Source organism: Ochotona curzoniae, unplaced genomic scaffold, assembly GCF_017591425.1.
Source record: "Ochotona curzoniae isolate NIBS_2020 unplaced genomic scaffold, NIBS_Ocur_1.0 contig_3190, whole genome shotgun sequence".
Lineage (NCBI taxonomy): Eukaryota > Metazoa > Chordata > Mammalia > Lagomorpha > Ochotonidae > Ochotona > Ochotona curzoniae.
The window spans coordinates 2,236,196-2,255,143 of NW_024465751.1; the positions used below are offsets into that span (position 1 = coordinate 2,236,196).

The 18,948-nt window shown below is 39.8% G+C and overlaps 2 protein-coding genes across 3 annotated transcripts in view; both read left to right on the plus strand.

Moving 5' to 3' along the window:
• Positions 1-5,150, plus strand: part of TMEM71 (transmembrane protein 71) — a 65,542-nt gene extending 60,392 nt beyond the window's left edge. The window contains exon 10 of one of the 2 annotated variants that reach the window (XR_005883755.1): positions 5,102-5,150. Coding sequence is in view for 1 of the 2 variants with exons in the window: in XM_040979272.1 (XP_040835206.1) it covers positions 592-610 (19 nt within the window). In the remaining variant the exon portion in view is untranslated. Of the gene's footprint in view, positions 1-591; positions 649-5,101 lie in introns of those variants that run through there. The other variant, XM_040979272.1, reaches the window with a different exon arrangement.
• Positions 1-18,948, plus strand: part of DNAAF11 (dynein axonemal assembly factor 11) — an 82,463-nt gene that overhangs the window by 6,119 nt on the left and 57,396 nt on the right. The window contains exons 2-4 of the mRNA XM_040979261.1: positions 592-759; positions 5,102-5,179; positions 18,161-18,333. Coding sequence (XP_040835195.1) covers positions 592-759; positions 5,102-5,179; positions 18,161-18,333 — 419 coding nt within the window. The remainder of the gene's footprint in view (positions 1-591; positions 760-5,101; positions 5,180-18,160; positions 18,334-18,948) is intronic.

Here is an 18,948-nt window from a genome sequence, read left to right on the forward strand (position 1 = left end):
CGCCCTCTTGTTAGAAGTTTTCATCTTCGCTCCTGTGAGCAGCTTTTTTATTCCTCCTGGAAGTAGAACAAATGATGGCTGCTTTAAAAGATTTTGGTGCAAAAGCTATAAGAGTCACTAATTAGATTGCTGAATATTGGTTAAATGAATGAACGACCGGGAGAGATGGTTTTATTATGTTTTTTTTTTTTTTTTCTGTTCCCAACTGTGCCTCAAGGGATAAAGTTTCTCCCTCAGCTATTGAATCTTCTCCAGTTGGACATGGTACTACTGCAAGATTCCACATCATCTTTTTTACAACCATTTACTGTCAGTTCCTTTTCCATTGTTACAGCAAAATGTGTGTCAACCCTACATATACAAAAATAAATATGGCTAGAGATATTGCCATTGCTCTTTCTCCCCTTTCATTCACATTATGTTGTCACAAATGCTCCTGCAGGATTTTTCTGATCTCTTTCCTATTGAGAAGTGCTTGGGCCTGGGGCATTGACGTTTTACTGCAGAGAATGTGCAATGAGTTAATAAGGCAATGACCCTATGTTGAACAGTGGGGGACAGAAATATAATATATGACACATTTTCTTTCAGTCACAGAAGATCTTATTAGACGGAATGCGGAGCACAATGACTGTGTAATTTTTTCCCTGGAGGAACTCTCTTTACATCAGCAAGAAATAGAAAGGCTAGAACACATTGACAAATGGTGCCGAGATCTAAAAATTCTCTATCTTCAGAATAATCTTATTGGGAAAATTGGTAAGTCTCATTACTTTGGTCTCTCGTTTTCTTTAGCAATCTGAATGGAAGACCTAGGAAAATGCAGTGTTCTTAGAGGAAGGCTAACTGAAAAAAAAGATTAACTGGGCTGGTAGGCAGCTCTCAGTAGCTGGTGTGCACAACATTTCCCCGGGCCACTTCCAGGTATTGTGAAAATCGCTGGCCAAAGCAATCTCCCCCAAGGAGTTGTGAGAGAAGCTAGAGGCAGGATACAAACTCACTGACTTCATCATTTAAAGAGGCAAAAGGTGCATGTTTATTTATTTTTTTTTGAAATTGCAAAGAGGAGGATATAATGTAGGCATTTGCTGTGGTTTTATTCACATTGCAAAGCTGAATGGAGTATGTAGGACTTGAACAAGTCTGGTTATTGCACACTGTGCTAGCCAGTTCAAGCATGCTTCATGTTTAAGGCATTTCTTGGATAGGGACGGGATTCCAGTCTAAAATAAATATAGAAGTAAATAGCGGAGTTATATAGATAAAGATAAATATACCAGTATTATAACTGATGAAGCTTTTTTGAAGAATATGACTTAAACCTATAGCAAAGCAGACTTGCAAATTCTGTCTTCAGGATCAACATATCCATCCAGCCACATGCAGAACTGAGCCCCCCAGTGTCTCCCACCAGGTGAGTCCTTGCTTTATGGAAGGAGGGGTTTATACGTTACCTTCTTTGTTGACAGGAAGAGCCTAAAAGCCAGGAAAGAGAGCATGATTAACTATGCCCAGTTTCTTCTCTAAAATAAGTTGGTTTGGGCCCGGCACGGTGGCGCAAGTGGTTAAAGGTCCTGGCCTTGCACGCCCGGGATCCCATATGGGCGCTGGTTCTAATCCCAGCAGCCCCGCTTCCCTTCCAGCTCCCTGCCTGTGGTCTGGGAAAGCAGTCGAGGACGGCCCAAAGCTTTGGGACCCTGCACCCGCGTGGGAGACCCAGAAGAGGCTCCTGGCTTTGGATCGGCATAGCATCGGCCCGTTGCGCTCACTTGGGGAGTGAATCATCGGACGGAAGATCTTCTTCCTCTCTGTCTCTCCTCTCTGTATATCCGCCTTTCCAATGAAAAAATAATAAAAATAAATCTTTAAAAAAAAATAAAATAAGTTGGTTTTCCTACTTCCGGTGTCTCCCCCTGTAAGAGTGAATTGATGGCTACAGGGCTATGAAGTCACTCTAACTGAGGCTGTAGAATGTGGAAACAGGAGGAACACCCTAAGGCAGAGAAGCAACAGCGTAGTTCAGTGGTAAGAAAATGCCCAGGCTCTGCAGCGCATAAATCTGGCTTTGAACGCTGCTCATGCCATTTGTAAGTTGTGTGAAATCACACTGTCAGTGTATCCAAACCTTCATTAGTGCCAGCATGCAGAATTGATGTATAGATCACGTGAAACGAGGTGCTGGGCATTATGCTCATCATGAGTAAGTGTGTATCAGATGAATGCTGTGGTGCTGCTGTGATCCTCAGCGTTACTTTCCATGGGATGTCCCAAGCACTCACATGAAGGCAGCGGGGTAGAAGGGAGAAGAGAATGGAGGTTAAGGGCTGCGTCCCGGTTGATGAGACAAAACGTGCTAGCCCGTGTGTGCTTTGGCATCGCAGCACAGAGGTGGTCAAGTTTCTATGATGATATGCAGTGATTCTCAACTGGGGCGTTTGGTGATGTCTGGAGACATATTTGTCTGCTACAAATGTGTGTGTGTGTGTGTGTGTGTGCGTGTGTGTGTGTGCGTGTGTGTGTGTGTGTGTGTGTGTGCGTGTGTGTGTGTGAGGGTGGTGCTCCTGGCGTTCTGTCAGTAGAAGCCAGGATGGTGCCAACCATCCTACAGTGCACGACACATCCCTCACCAGCAAGAAGTCTGGCTCAGATGTGAGTGCTCCCGAGATGGAGCAGCACTGGCGATGTGGTTGCCTCTAGTTCGCTGACAATTGCAAACTGGCTCCAGGATTGTAAGAAAAAAAAAAAAAGACAACACCTCGCTTTGCATTATGTTTTGAAGACTTACTCAAACTCTCCATGCATTTCTTCAGATAGATATTTTCAGCCTTTTAGTTAACCAGAAACTAGGGTCTCTGGCACATTGTTCAATTAAAAAGTTGTTACAGACAGCCACTGGCTTTTATTTGTGGGGCATTAAAGAACATCCCTAATAACAAGGTCTAAAAGAGTTCTGGAAATTTTAATATCCGCAGCTGGGTCCATCACAATTACTAATTAGTAGCATAGCATTTCAGTCCTTTTCAGTGCTACAAGAAAGCTTGGATTTTTGCTTCCAAAGTATTCTCAAATTAAGCACTCTTTTAAATCCTAATAATGGGATTTTCTGGGGGAGGTTCTGCTCCAATCACAGGTGTCAAGGCACTTATTCAGCAAGTAAAACTACTTCTGTAGGATCCAGACTTGCCCCTGTACCATTGAACTAGAAATCTGCAAGCAGTTGCATTTCCTAAAGCACGGGGAGATCCAGATGGGCTGCGGAGGAAGGTGCTGCTCTGTGTTGATCCAAGTGGGAGCTGAGGACCATCTGGGGTCCCAGGAAAGTGCAGAGCCTCCTGCGGGGGTGGCCTCCAGTAATCTGCTTTCGCAACAGATTCTGGGTGTGCCCCACGCCTGGGTACAGCTGAGGGCCACAGAGCGTCTGGCGCCTCACGAGGCATCGGGCCCACTGCGACTTTGGGCCACTGTTGGTGGCAGTTGGTGGGAACTGCTTTGAAAATGATTGGGGCCGAAATGTCACATCTCTTTGTTTTTGCAAGGGGTTCTATGCCTTCATACTTACCAAGCAATCTTCCCCTGAGCAACTTGATTTCTGCTGTTGCGTTTATGTGTTCATTGGTCAAGCAGGTATATACATATATACATACAGCCATACACACTCAGAGAAATAGCAATAAAACACAGGTTCAAAGGGAGAACATGGGAATTATATTTTGAACCTGTGTTTTAGTGTGGGCTGTGATTTCACCAGTGCTACCCTTAAGTGCTTTTCTTCAGGATGCAGAGTAGATGCTTTATCTGTCATAATACCTGGCAGAAGCAAACCTCCAAGTTGCTATTAAATGTTAGGATGTCGCTACAGAGACTTTTATAAACCTCACTGTTACTGATTCAATTTCATTGTCATGAGGACCTAGTATTTTACTTCAAAATCCTAGTTTTTAATAATGAATTACTGAGGCTCAGAGAGGCAAGCTATTATTCTCAGGTCTGTGGAATAGTTATGTGATGTTTTACAAATTACATGTGGATGATTTGATATATAGCATTGGGTTTGCTCTCCAATATAACCCTGACTCATGGGCCAAGGAGCCACTGCTTAAGCGAGCCTGTCACAAATGCACATTCCATAGCTGAGTTTTCTACATTCAGGTCGTTTTGGAAACAGCTGTTAAAATGATTGAGTGCCCAGATCTGGGGTCAAAATTCCTGGTGCCCCTGCTCAGCCTTGAACAAGTGCGTTAATTCTCTGTGCCTTGGTGTTCCCAAAAGTGAACACAACAACTCGTCATGGGGTTGTTATAAGGATTAAATAAGATAATATATGTGAAGTGCCTAGAATGCTCTAATTTGTAGTAAGTGTCCAGCCAGGTAAGTTATGTTATTGGTTGTCTTAAAATGATGCCCTGACTTGTTCCTACTTGATGGCCTGCCCATGTGGGATTCCATGCTTATGAAAACCGATAATCCTGCACCAGGCTGATTCTGGATTCACATAAAAGAAACCCAACTCCATGTGGTTTAATAGGAAGAAAGCTTGTTGTCTTATCCCCGGCTGTAAAAGTAGAGGTGGGGTGGCTGCCAGGGTTGGTTGATTGCTTCTCCCTGTTACTCTGCCAGGCACCAAATGGACTTTACTCTATAGCAAGTGCCCTTGTGACTGGTGTATTGGTAGAGATAGTAATGTCTTATTGAGGAGGAAAAAGAGAGAGAAGATGTTCCCAAGGAGGAAGTGTGGGCCTTGTCCTTTCAGCTGACTGGGGTTAGCAGGTGTACATGCCTTGTCCTGGACCGTGAGAATGCCAGAAGCTGTCTCCTACGAGAGATAGGCTTGCCATGCGCTGGCCAACCTTGGTTAAACCTAACTCTTTGGGATTGGGGCTGAGTAGGCCTGATCAAACGTGGGCTCCATCTGAATGATGGAAGGAAGATTGTATGTTACGTAGGCAACCACAGCATCTGAGGTGGAGGTGCAACGAGGTTTTGGTAATCAGAGTAATACTCCTTAGATTCTCTTTATCACATTTTTTACAGTGGATTATGTGGAAATGTCTTCTATCTTGAAGGTGAATTAATTGCACTTTTTTGGTATATTTTTTTTCAGAAAATGTTAGTAAACTTAAGAAGCTTGAATATTTGAATTTGGCTTTAAACAACATTGAAAAAATAGAAAATTTGGAAGGTAAGAATTTTGTTATTTCATCTATTTAAAAATAGATCAAGTAGCATCACATAAAGAAGACATGTACTTTAGAAATTAATATTTTATGCAAATCATAGATTCGCTATTCCTTTTTTGTGAAAGTTAAGGCAATACATTGGCAAATGGAAGCCCACTCGACCTTTGACCTTTTCCTGATATCCGGTCCCCAGCGCAGAGGTGGTCACGGTCAGCAGCTCGGTCTACAGGAAGTGGTTAGGTTCACTTTGCTTCCTGTCAGTGGGATTTGTTATAATATTATTTGGTTACTTAATTTCTTCCCTGAAATTACCTTGCTGTTTTTGAAATCCTGGAAAGGGAGTGGGGTGCTATGCAACAAAGAGATTGCACAGGAACATTTGGGTGGATCCTAGCATTTTGCTATAATAAGCGTGGTTGTATAAGCATATTTTACATTTCACTTTGTGTACATCTGCAGTTTTTTCCAGGATTTTTACTTAGAGTCCCCATGTTTAAAATTGCATATTTTGAAATGCACTGCCAAATGCTTTCTAAAAAGAATTTACCAATTTATGCTTGCACTAGTTCATGTGAATACTTCTTTTTCACACAGAAAATACTTAGAAATATAGTCTTATATTTCTGTATTTTTCATATTATCTAATGATTAATTTGTATAACATTTATTATTATTGAGTGTCTTATAATTATGTAAACTAGAAAGTGTTTCTTATCTCTCAGCCACCTTTATAGTGATTTGCTTAGAAATTCCAGATATTAATTCTTTGTTTTATATGTTGCAAGTGTTTTCTCTTGATCTACCTCTTTTCTTTGATTGCAGTTATGTTACAGGTATCATGCAGAAGTCTTACATTTTAATATATCCAGTTATAAGTCTTTTCATATGTGGTTTCTGAATTTAATATATTTCTAATTTTAATGTTTTTTTGTATTTACTCTGATTCACTTTAAATAAATGATATAAAAGGAATCAAAATTCTTTTGTGTTAAAGTGTCTGTTATTTAAACCATTTGGGCCATTTAGTTTTTATAAAGTAGTATATGATTCACTAACTATAGTTCCCTGTTTACAAATACTCAGCTCAGTGATTTTTTTTTTTTACCTTTTGGTTGTATTCACAAGGTGACACATCCATCACACTATTCAGCTCAGGCATTTTCAGTTCCTCAAAAGAAACCCCATTTGGTTACATTGTCCCTTGCCTTAGCAACAGTAGAGTCTTATTTTCTGTCTCTATAGCATTTTTCATTCTGGACTTGTTATATATGGAATATCTCTCTCTCTCTCTCTCTCTCTCTCTCTCACGCACACACACAAACACGCACACTTATCTTTTCTGTCTGACTTATTTCACTTTGCGGAATGTTTTCAAAGTTGTTCCATGTTGTGGCATGTATTGGTATGTCTTTAAATGGCTCAGTGCTATCCCTTTGTGTGGACACACTCTTGCCCTTTTGCTGGCTGACAGGCATTGGGTTGCCTGAAGCTTGGGCTATTGTGAACAGGCACACCCACGCGTACTGTTGTGGACACGTGTGTTCAGTTCATTTGGGATATGCTCATACTTGGGAATGGAATTGTTAGGTCATGTAGTTCTGTGATTACTCTTTGGAGGAGCAGTACTGAACAAGTGAGCCAGCTTTCGTCACACTGTGTTCCAAAGAACCTGTACCACTTTCCATCACACTAGCAATTTATAAGGGTTCTGATTTCTCCGCAGGCTTGCCCATGTTTGTTCTTTTTTGTTTATTAGTTTTTATTGTAGCTATCCCAAAGAATGAAGTGGTGTTTTGCTGTCATGATTTGCATTAGTTAATGACCAATGCTGCTGATCATTTTTGTTTGCTTTTTAGGCATACAGTTTTGGGAGAAATATTTGCTCAAATTGGGCCCATTTTTCCACTAGGTTGTTTGTCTTTTTACTTTTTTTGTCGAATAGTGAGAGTTTTTATTTACCTGGTATAGATCACAAATGCTAACTCAGTACATGACTTTCAGATATAATATTCGATCCACTCTGTGCATTTTCTTTTTAACTTGTTTTATCATGCCTTTGAAGCTATGTCATTCTTGGAATGAAATGAAAGTGGTTTGTTGGTTGTTGGTTTTATTTATTTATTTATTGAGACATTGGAGTTAATTTTGCATTAAACATTTGGAAACTATTTGGTCCCATATATATAGATTTAATCATTAGATTAATCTCTGTACTTGTTTTAAGCCTATTCAGATTTCTATTTCTTTTTTTTTTTTTTAGTCAGTTTTGGTAATTTATGTCTTTCTGGAATTTTTCCAGATAATCTCTTTCATTGATTTGCACCTGTTCTCCCTGTTCCCTGGCAGTCCTTTTCATTTCTGTAGTGTCAGCACCAATGTCTTCTTTTACATTCCTATTTAGTAGAACTGAGTCTTATCTTCATAGTTTGCTAATTTTGTTAATGTTTTCAAATAATCAACTTTTCACTTTGTTTATTTGCATTCTAGTTGTCATGATTTTTTCATACTTATTTCTGTTTTATGTTAGTTTGGTCTTTTCTTTAATAATGTGAAAAGCTGTGTTACATTTTTAGACCTCTCCCACTTTCTCTGTGTGTGTGTGTGTCCCTCTGTGTGTGTGTGTCCCTCTGTGTGTGTATGTGTATGTGTGTGTGTGTGTGTCCCTCTGTGTGTGTATGTGTATGTGTGTGTGTGTGTGTCCCTCTGTGTGTATGTGTGTGTGTGTGTGTCCCTCTGTGTGTGTATGTGTATGTGTGTGTGTGTCCCTCTGTGTGTATGTGTGTGTGTGTGTGTCCCTCTGTGTGTGTGTCCCTCTGTGTGTATGTGTATGTGTGTGTGTGTGTGTCCCTCTGTGTGTATGTGTATGTGTGTGTGTGTGTGTGTCCCTCTGTGTGTATGTGTGTGTCCCTCTGTGTGTGTGTCCCTCTGTGTGTGTCCCTGTGTGTGTGTGTGTGTCCCTCTGTGTGTGTGTGTGTGTCCCTGTGTGTGTGTGTGTCCCTCTGTGTGTATGTGTATGTGTGTGTGTATGTGTATGTGTGTGTGTGTGTCCCTCTGTGTGTATGTGTATGTGTGTGTGTGTCCCTCTGTGTGTGTGTGTCCCTCTGTGTGTATGTGTGTCCCTCTGTGTGTATGTGTGTGTGTCCCTCTGTGTGTGTGTATGTGTGTGTGTGTGTGCGCGCGCACGCAGGCATGTACAGCTGTGGATTTCCCATGAGTACCACATCTCTAACATCTTCTAAGTTTTGATATATTTTTTACTTAATTTATCTTAAATGGAGTTTTCTGCTTTCCCCAGTGATTTTTTCTTTGGCTTTTTTTTTCACATGTGGTTTAATTCCCACATTTGTAAAATTCTAAAAGTTTCTTCTCATACTTTCCAATTTCGTTTCATTGGGCTTAGACATAATTTTTTTCCCTGTGATTTCAATAATGTCAAGTTTATTGATATTTTCTGTATGGACTAATACTTGGTCTGTTCTGGAGGGTGTCCTGTGTGCAGTTAACAGTGTGTTTTCTCTTATTCTTGGGGAGAATGCTTTAAAGATGCCAGTTAGAATAGATTTATCTGAAGATTGTTCCATTCTCCTGTTTCCTTGCTGGTACTCTGAAGTTATTCTATCCATTACTGAGAACAGATTATTAAAATCTATATTGTACTGTTTGGTTCTCTCTCCAGTTTGCAGTAATTCCATGATGTGTTTTGTAAATCTGCTCTTAGATGCTTATCTGTTAGAACTGTTTTAACTGACTTATGAACTGATCTTGTCAACACAAGACATTCTTTACTGTCTTTAATATCAGCATGTATTTTAAAGACCGCATTGTCTGATACTAGTATAGCCACTGCCACGTTCATCCTGTTGGCATTTATTATTTGCACAGCATAATTTTCCCCATTCTTTAACTTTCATTCTTTCAATCTATGACTCTTTTAACCCAAATATAGACTGATCATGTTTTTATTTTTTATCTGATATTATCCGACTTTAATTGGTGAGTTTATTCCATTTACATGTAATGTAATTAATTACAAGGTAGAAAATATGCCTCAATCGGTTCCTATATGTTTTATATCTGTCTTATTCCTTTGTTTCTGTAATATCACCTTTTTTTTTTAAAGATTTATTTTTATTATTTTTTTATTGGAAAGGCAGATATACAGAGAGGAGAGACAGAGAGGAAGATCTTCCGTCCGATGATTCACTCCCCAGTGAGCGCAACGGGCCGATACTATGCCGATCCGAAGCCAGGAGCCTCTTCCGGGTCTCCCACGCGGGTGCAGGTTCCCAAAGCTTTGGGCCGTCCTCAACTGCTTTCCCAGGCCACAGGCAGGGAGCTGGAAGGGAAGCGGGGCTGCCGGGATTAGAACCGGCGCCCAAATGGGATCCCGGGCGTGCAAGGTGAGGACCTTTAACCACTTGCGCCACCGTGCCGGGCCCATATCACCTTTTTTTAATATGACATTTTCTTTATCACATTAGTTTCTTTTGTTTCTTAATCATTATTATTATTTTATTAGAGGTTGTCCTATAAATTTATAGTTAACAATTTGACTTATACAAATGTAGTTCTAATTAATACCAACTTTATAAATAATATCTAAAACATTGCTCCTATAATTTTGTTTCTCTTCCCTTGTTTATACTGTTATTTTTCACAAACTACTTCTTTATACATCATTTGCTCATCCACATATAATTATTTCATTTTGTCACTATCTTTTAAATAAGCTAGAAGAGAAACTAGGTACAGACAAAATACATTTCTGTTGCTTTCTATATTTGCCTCAGCTTTACTGATAGTTTTTATTTTTTCATGCATATTTGAGTTACTCTCCAGTGTCTTGCTGTTCAACCTGAAGGAATCTTTTTAATATTTCATGTAGGAACATCTGTTAGTGGCAAATCTCCAGTTTTTGTTTATCTAGACATACCTTAGTTTTTCGTTTAAGTTTTGAAGGATGATTTTGCTAGATAACAGAATTTGTCATTTTTTTCTTACCCGCACCTCTATCCTGTCTCGTTCCCTTCCTTTCTTCCTTTCTCCTTTCCTTCATCCTATCATCTACTCCAGTAATTTCCTCTTTTTTTTAGCTGATTTCCTCTAGAGATGGTTGTAATTGAATGCCAGTTGTGCTAGACCAATATTTCATACATTTTAAAATTCATTATTTAAGCTTCTTTTCTGCTTATATTTTACCAAATTTAAATTCTAAATAATTATTACATTCATCTCTTCATCCAGCCTTCAGTTTGTTTACGATCAGCTCTTTATTTTGGCCAGTCATTGTTATTCTACTGAACTCACTTCTGTTCTCTGGTTGATGCTTCCTGTTCTTATTTTTCACTGGAGGAGGTGTCTGCTGAAATTTCTTTGGAGATAATTACTTGAATTCTGCTTTCTGTTCTTCAGTTCCCTGAATTCGCTCTATTCGTATGAGGTTTCCTGTTGTACATTATAGCCTTTTATTTTGTGTCATCTTCCTCTAAATGTCTGGCAAACCTTCGTGCCTGAGTGCAGCCACAAAGATTTGGGTGTGTTGGTGGGTGTGGGTGTTGGGCTGCCTTCCAGCCTCTCCTCTTCCTGGCAGGGCTCATGCTCCCCGTGAGTGGGAAGAGCATACCGACACGGGCTTTACGGTCGGGGTATGGAGCACAGGCAGGCCAGCTGCTAGGCCCACCCCACTCCCATCTGCCAACAGCTAAAGTTAGAACAACTTCACTTGGGTCATGGTGGATTTCAGTTCATTTGATTCCATTTGATTTCAATTGTTATCAAGTTTATATCATCTCCTCATAAGGATATAAATACGCATCATACATTTTTAATTTTTATCTCTCAAACATAGAAAATTTCTGTTTCAAAGCCCTCAAGCCAAATCTCCATGCTAGAGTCTAGAAGATTCTTTCCATGTTTAAATCGTTTTTTCTGGGTTAGAAATGGGGTCATAACTCTGTTATTGCGTTATAACCCTCTTACTATGATCTCTTATTCAGAAGGTAAATTACAAGCTTATTCAGTATCCATGTACTGTGGTAGTAGAATTTCAGCCCGAAGCATCAGAGAAGTAAGAATTTGACTCTGGGTTGTGTTGTCTGTGGCTTGTTTTAATTAGGAAAGTTTATGGGATAGTTCAACTTTTGGGATAGTTTGCTCATCTTCCACTAGAGGGAAGCATTGTTGCTATTGTCTTCTGCAGCATCTCTGCTCATCCCAACTGTGCATCTGAGCCGGGCTTTCCTTTGGTGTGCTGCCTTGCAGTGTGATGAAGGTACCTTGAGTGCAGAGTCCTCTAAGGATATGCTTGGTGGGAGAGGCCAAGGGAAGGAGGATGCATCTTGTCTACCTGCACAATTTAAACTCCTAGAGAAAAATGGATGTACGCACTTAAGACACCTATTTGAGTAAATGTTATTGTGATTTTAAAATACATTGTTTGATTTCTTTTTCTTTTTCTTCCTAGATGCTAAAAAATGGCTAACATAGCTAATTTTTTTCCCTCTTATGGATTTCCCATAAGACAAAGTGCTTCCTCTTTCCGTCCCTCCTTTCTCCACACCCTAACCCAGATGGAGTAGTGTGAGCCTCCCAACCTTTGTGCGTCAGTGTTATTGGGCTCCGGGACCGTTACTCTCTGCTGGGCTGGGCTTTCATGAAATGCCGTGGGGGCCTGGGCTCAGCTGAAGCAGAGGAGCGCCTGGCTGCTGGGAGCAAGTCTGGCAAACGCCGCTCATCTTTAGGGAAGCAAACATGGTTTACCTGTAAACCAAGGAGAAGAAAGCTGGAGATTCTTCACGCTGAAAGCTGCAGTGACCGTTTGGTGGTTCTTCATCTGCAGAAGCACAGCAAAATAGACAAGTACATGAATTTCTCACCTTGCTGAAGTCTTTAAATGGCAACCGCTTCTTATAAAAACAAAAATCCTAATTAAAATGTCTTCGAGAACCTTATAAATAAACTTAAGAAATACCATGTAACCCATATCTTGGGTCAGACTGCTCCCAATATATCTTCCGCATTTCAAAGATCCATCTGGCATTTGTTAATGTAAAGTGTACATGCGGACATACAGATATAGGCTTAATTACATCTATATATGTGCTTTGATATTTATTCTTTATGGCCAAGTTCACACGTTGTAATTTGATGACTGCATTACCGAGTATATTGGTACGTTTAAAATAGCGCCTGTTTGGTGTTTTCAGCATTTTATTTTCTCTTCTTTTATGTATCTGTGCTGGGAGAGGGGGAAGAAGGAGAAAAAGAGCAAGAGCTAGCTCCTGTCTGCCGGATCCTTCCCCAGGTGTCTGCCACAAGCAGGACTGGGCTGGGGTCAAAGCCCACATCTCAGAAGACAGGTCAGGCAGGTCCCCTGTGCTGGTACAGGAACCTAGCTGCCTGACCCATCGCCCTGCCTCCCTTTTCTGCATCAATAAGAAGCCAGCGTGAAGAGCTGGAGCCGGATAGCAAACCCAGGCACTCACTGTGGAACATGGGCGACTTAACTGCTGTGCCAGCACCCACGCGCAGTTACGTTTGGCATCGTGACTGGAACTCACAGAACCAGCATGGCAGGAGTCGGTTCTGCTTCTAGTTGAGGTGTTTTCTTGAAATCACCCACAATGAAATTCTGAGAATAGGAAAGGGAAAAAATTATTTAAAATATTATTTTATGATTTTGCAGACTAAATGCTAAAAGGTACAACAGGTATAGACTTGCCAAATTGCAAAATTATTTATATACTTAATAATTTCATAGGACCTGAGAATTTGTTCTTTTTCTTCATCTCAAAAAATTATTTTTGAAAATGTGATTTGTTGAATTTTCTGCACATATATAGTAAAATCTGGAACATATACAGATTTTATTTGTTCTTTTACAGTTTAAATATTCTCGTGTATTTTTTTCTTAAGTGTAGGCTACATGGAGAAATGGCCAATTTTTTTTTTTTAAGATTTATTCATTTCAAATGCAAAGTCCTTGACTACTTTCTCAGGCCACAAGCATGGATCTGGATGGGAAGCGGGTCTGCCGGGATTAGAACCAGTGCTCATATGGGATCCCAGCACATTCAAAGAGAGGACTTTAGCTGCTAGGCTACTGCATTGGGCCCTCCTGTGTCTCATAATTAATACATTTTTTACCATAATAGTACAGTGGGTGATTTAAGGTCAAAGTGAGTCTTGGACATAGCATTGCTTAAAGGCTATTAAATTTTTGTGTTTATTTTATATCCTGCAAGTTTACCAAACATCTTGATTTCCAACAGGCTTTAATGGAGTCTTGTTTTATTCATATATGCATATGTGTTTTATGACATATTATGTTGTCTGCAAAGAGTTATAATTTGTCTTCCCCCTTTCCAGTTTGTATTCCTTTGATTTGTTTCTCTAGCCCACTGGCTCTGGCTATGTTGAATAGCAGTGGTAAAATCCTTGTCTCATGTTGGATCCTGCTCATTTCCCTATTGATGATGGATCTGTGATAGGTTACCTTGGTTGTTTCAAGACTGTTCTTTATATTCCCAGTTTGCCTAAGGTTTTTTATTGTGAAAGGAAACTAGACCGTCTTTTATCTCTGCATCTATTGAGATAATCATATGAGTTTTATTATTTAATTTGTTACTGTGATAAATCACATTTATTGATTTTTATATTTTTTAAATTCATATTTTGAATTTTGAATTTTAAGGTACTATTCCATTGAATGTGGAATTCCCACCACCCAAATTCCCCAACTGACTGTCCCCATTCTGTTAAATAGTATAGTCCATCATAAAGAGTCATGATTGCATCAGTCTGTTATTTAAGTGTGCTCCAACATTGCTGCTGCAGACAATGGCAGACAGTCCAGCCACCCATTGTCTAGATAAGGCCAACAGTTTCATTGGGAGTCCATCTTTGATTTGGAGGTAGGGATGCATATTGCAATGTGTCCTCACATCTGGATATAGTAGTCTCTATTACTCCATCACTATGCCTTCCTTTAAATGAGAAGCCACAAAATAAGGTCAACAACTTGTGTGAAGTTAAATACAAAAAGAAGAAAAAAAAATACAATGCCATGAAGTCGGAAAGAAGTGCCACTGAATAAGCAGCGCATGGATGACGAGAACACAAAAGCCTGCTGGGCAAAACGATGCCACTGTGTGATGCATTCGACAAGAGAAAATAAGGTGTTTGGAAGAAATAAAAATGAAATAAAAATATTAAAATGCATGCGATGCAGCAAAAACAGTATGCAAAGGGATATTGAACTTAGAATTTGCATGAGGGCTGCCTTATATCAGAGAAAACCACTATGATATTTGTCCTTTTGAGATTGACTTGTTTCACTGAGCATAATAGTCTGTAGTTGGGACCATCTAGTTGCAAATGGTATAATTTCATTATACCATCTACATCCATGGAGTAGATGTACCACAGATTCTTTAGCCACTGCTCTTTGGGTGGGCATCTGGATTGTTTCTGTGTCTTTGCTATTATAGATTGTGCTGCTGTAAATATGGGATTATAGATCCCCTTCTTATATGCAGTTTTCATTTCCTTTGGGTATATTTCTAGGAGTGGGATAGCCGGGTCATATGGCAGATTTATTTGTAATTCTCCAAGCACTCTCCATACTGATTCCCATAGTGGTTGTACTAGCCTGCACTCCCACCAGCGGTGAAGGAGGGAACCTTTCCCTCATCCATGCCAGCAGGTGTTGTTAGTAACTTCTGAATGTAGGCCAGTTTCACTGGAGTGAGGAGGAACCTCAACATAGATCCAACCTATGACCTAGCCATCCTGCTTCTGGGATTTTACCAAAATGAAATGAAAACAGCATACAAGAGAATTATCTGTACCTTATTGTAACTTAGTTTATGATAGTTAAGGTATGGAATCAACTGACATGTCCATGAACTGATGGCTGGATAAAGAAAATGTGTTATATACACACTTTGGAATAATCATCAGTTATAAGAAGGAATGAAATTCTGTCTTTTGTGACAAAACGGATGCAAATGGAAATTATTACGTTTAGTGAAATAATTCAATTCTCAGAAGGCAAGTATTATATAGTATTCCTGCATTATGGTAACTGACATACAGAATACAAAGAAATATGATCTCTATGAGTGAAGTTGACGTTATGAGATTTGATTATTGTCTCTCCTCTTCAGGAGCAGTAGTTTCTAGCTACTGTTTGTTTAATTCTTTACCTAATAGCGGGTTAAGCTTCTGAGGATAAAATAATCTTGAAGTATGTCATTCTAAAAAGCACATAAAGGAAAGGAGGAGCGATGGTGGAGGCATGGACAGAACAGGTCAGTGTGGAGCATCATTAGACTTCTAAATCTGGATATGTGAAATATGTGAAATCTTTCACCTTATGTAAATAAAATAGTCATAAAAATTAAGAAGTGGCTTATGCGTGTTGAAAAAGCACAGTCTCTTGTCATGTACTCACACACTCAGTGCCAGCTCCCTAGTGTAATCATTCTCAATGCCTCTTGTTTCTGTGGTTACGTATGCTCAAACAACGTGTTCATATCACGTTGGCCTCCTTATTCCTGACTCACTTTCATCATGCTTCTCTGTTTATTGTTATTCGCACTTTCGGCATCATCTGGTAACTTGCTGACGCACAAGGTGCACATTCTGTCCTCTCACGTTGTCTTGAAGGTTCTCAGTTCCCTTCTGCCCACCTCCTCCTACGTTTGCATTGCAGAACCGGCTATCTTAATGAGCTATGGGATATGAACCCGTGCACAGTGACTGGTCTTGATATAGTGGTCATAGTCACTATTTTTTTTAATCTTATATTAAATGGATACATTAGAGTTTGCTTACCCACTTGAAAAGGTGGGCATTTGGGTTTCTTCTCCCTCTTTATCTACTGATTTCTATCATGTAATTCTGTGTCCTGCAATTTAGTGTAATATAGTGATCACCTGGTGGCACTGAAATGATTCGATCTAGACAGTCTTGTCGGTGTCATCTTTTCCCCACAATTGCTCAATTATCTTTGAATTTGTGCCTTGTTTGGTTTTGCCTTGAAGCTGTTGACTAATCTCCCTGTTGACTGATATGCTCCAGTTACCCATTTATCTTTGTCTTCTTCCTTCTTCTCTGTGGCTTGCTCTCATCATCTCTCCCTTTTCTCCACAAATGAAACATCGACATTGCTTTTCTTTTTAAAGATTTATCTTATTTTTTATTTGAAATTGTTGCAAAGATGAGAAACAGAGAAAGCTCTTTTATATGCGAGGCCATTCCCAGTGGCCACCATGGCCAGAGATGGACCAATCTGCCAAGGACAGGAGCTCCTTCTGGGTCTCCCATGTGGGTGCAGGGGCCTAAGGATTTGAGCAGTTCTTTGTTGCCATCCCTGGCCATAAGCAGGGAGGTGGATCAGAAGTGGAGCAGCTGCAGGGACACCAACGGGTGCTTATATGGGATTACTGGTGCCATAGGCAGAGGCTTAGCCTGCATGTCATGGCGTTGGCCCTACTTCTTGACTTCTCTTTCCCCTTCTTTTGCTGAAGATATTGTTCAAGTAGATGAGTGAGTAAAAAATATTTCCAATGTTCTAATAGGAGAAAACTGGTCGTATGCAATCAAACAAAAAAGAGAAAAATTCAGATATGGCAACTGATAACACAAATAATTAAAATGGACCAATACTGCTATTGCAGTTTCTGTCTGTCTTTATAGAAGGGACGAAGGAAATGCATCATCCAGTAGGCTTCTGCATTGCAAAGCTACTGTGTTTTACTTTTTAATTAAGAAGTAATTTGTGGGAAGATATTTTGACAAGTGTGTATCTTGTTTCTCATCATAATTTCATGGTCCAGTTTTAGCATTCATTAAAAGCTTTCTAATCCCATCATTCTTTCTATATTTATTAGGTAAAATTGCACTCTGAAGAAGGACTTTTCTGTTTCTCCAATTAATGTTTATAATATGGACTAATGGATTTCTGTTCTAGTCTGTGGATTATCTCACCACCATAATGCTCCGAGTTTGGCCAGAGAAGCCTTTCAACATGTATTTCAACACGTGCTTATCATTCTCTGCGTGCTGCCTTGCCTGTGGCATATGAAGTATTCCAGACCTGCTTGTTTGTTTGTTTTTTTCATATCATTTTCCTTCTTTCTTATTGCTTGTGGTCTCAGCATAATTAGATCATTTACAAAATTGTCATGTTGTCATGTTCTGTGAAAAAGATGGTAAGTCTGTATTGGAGTGTTAATGACAGGCTGCTAGTGGACAGGGAGTTTGTGGAAAGAGTTTAGGAGTTAAAACAGGCAGGACTGGGCTGATGACGTAAAGGAGGAAAGGGAATACTTTAAGATTAACTTTCAAGTTCATGTGAACATTAGTCACCTAGTTTTTGATATTATTCTTGTAAGCATGCATGACTCCTGCTCTTCTCCTTTATTAACAATTTCAGTTCTCTTACTGGTGGTCCTGGAGCCATTCTATCTTTATTACATGACTTTGAAAGTACTGATTTTTATCACAAACTTTTCCTTTGGGGGAAGCCTGCCACGGGTCAGCCTCATGGTAAAATGTATTCCTATAACCTGGGAAAGACTCCAGATGGGATCCAAAGCCTCTCCTGTAAGATTTTGTTTTGATGTCACACCGATGCTAATAGCAGCTTCTGCTTGGGTTTCTTCATGTCAGAAAGTGACCAAATGCAGACATTGACCAGCCTCGGCCTTGTCGCTGTGAGCAGGGCAGGTGGTACCCCTGGACTGCTGACACTAGGGGACTGATGTGAAAGTCTGCTTTTAAGATATTGAAGGGAAGGAGAGATCCAAATAGAAAAATGAGGTTACCCTAAATTTTTCATTGAGCTTTGTGCAGAGCACTTCTTGGTGAACACTGCGGTTGATCAGCAGGTGCAACATTGTCATTGCTGAACTTCTGTCATGTGCTGTCGTGCACATGCATTTTGTGACTCTTCTTTTTCTTTTTTTCATTCTCAACAGGCTGTGAAGTGCTAAAAAAACTTGACTTGACCGTGAATTTCATTGGGGAGCTGAGCAGCATCCAAACCCTGAAACAGAACATCCACCTGGAGGAGCTCTTTCTCATGGGAAATCCATGCGCTAACTTCGATGGCTACCGGGCGTTTGTGGTGGCAACTCTTCACCAACTAAAGGTATGCTTGTTTTAATGATACCAGGAACACCGGAAAACCAGCGTGAACTACTATAATCATTCATGATCAGTTCAAAGAATTTTCAGGGAACATTACAGAGAAAACTAATCTGAGACTCCCTAAACCTTTAACATTGTTTTAATAGTTTTAATAAATCTTTGAAAAATCAATTTCAGACTTTTCTCCTTTCTCATTCAAAACAAAGAGGTCTTAACTATTTCCCAGGGAGCTCACCTTATTGTTAAGGAGTGTATCCATCATTACTAATGAGAATTCATTTTGAGTAGTTGTAAACCAAACACAGAGGGTTTCCATGGTAGCTATTCCTTTGTGCATAATCTTAACCTGATGTGTATTTGCGTCTTTTCTAATTTCTTCTGAACCCATTCTCTGTGGCAGTGCTCCTTGAATTTAGATGTGTATCAAAATACTGAGAAGGCTTTTTGAAACGCATATTCCTTTGTCCCACCCTCAGAGTTTGGGGTTCAGGTCTGACAGGGGATCTGACATCCCAATTTCTAACAGACCCTCAAGTGCAGTTCCCATGCTGCTGATCTAGGGACCTCATTGGAGAAACAGCACTGATGTTTTAATCTCTTAGGCTGCATATGCTGA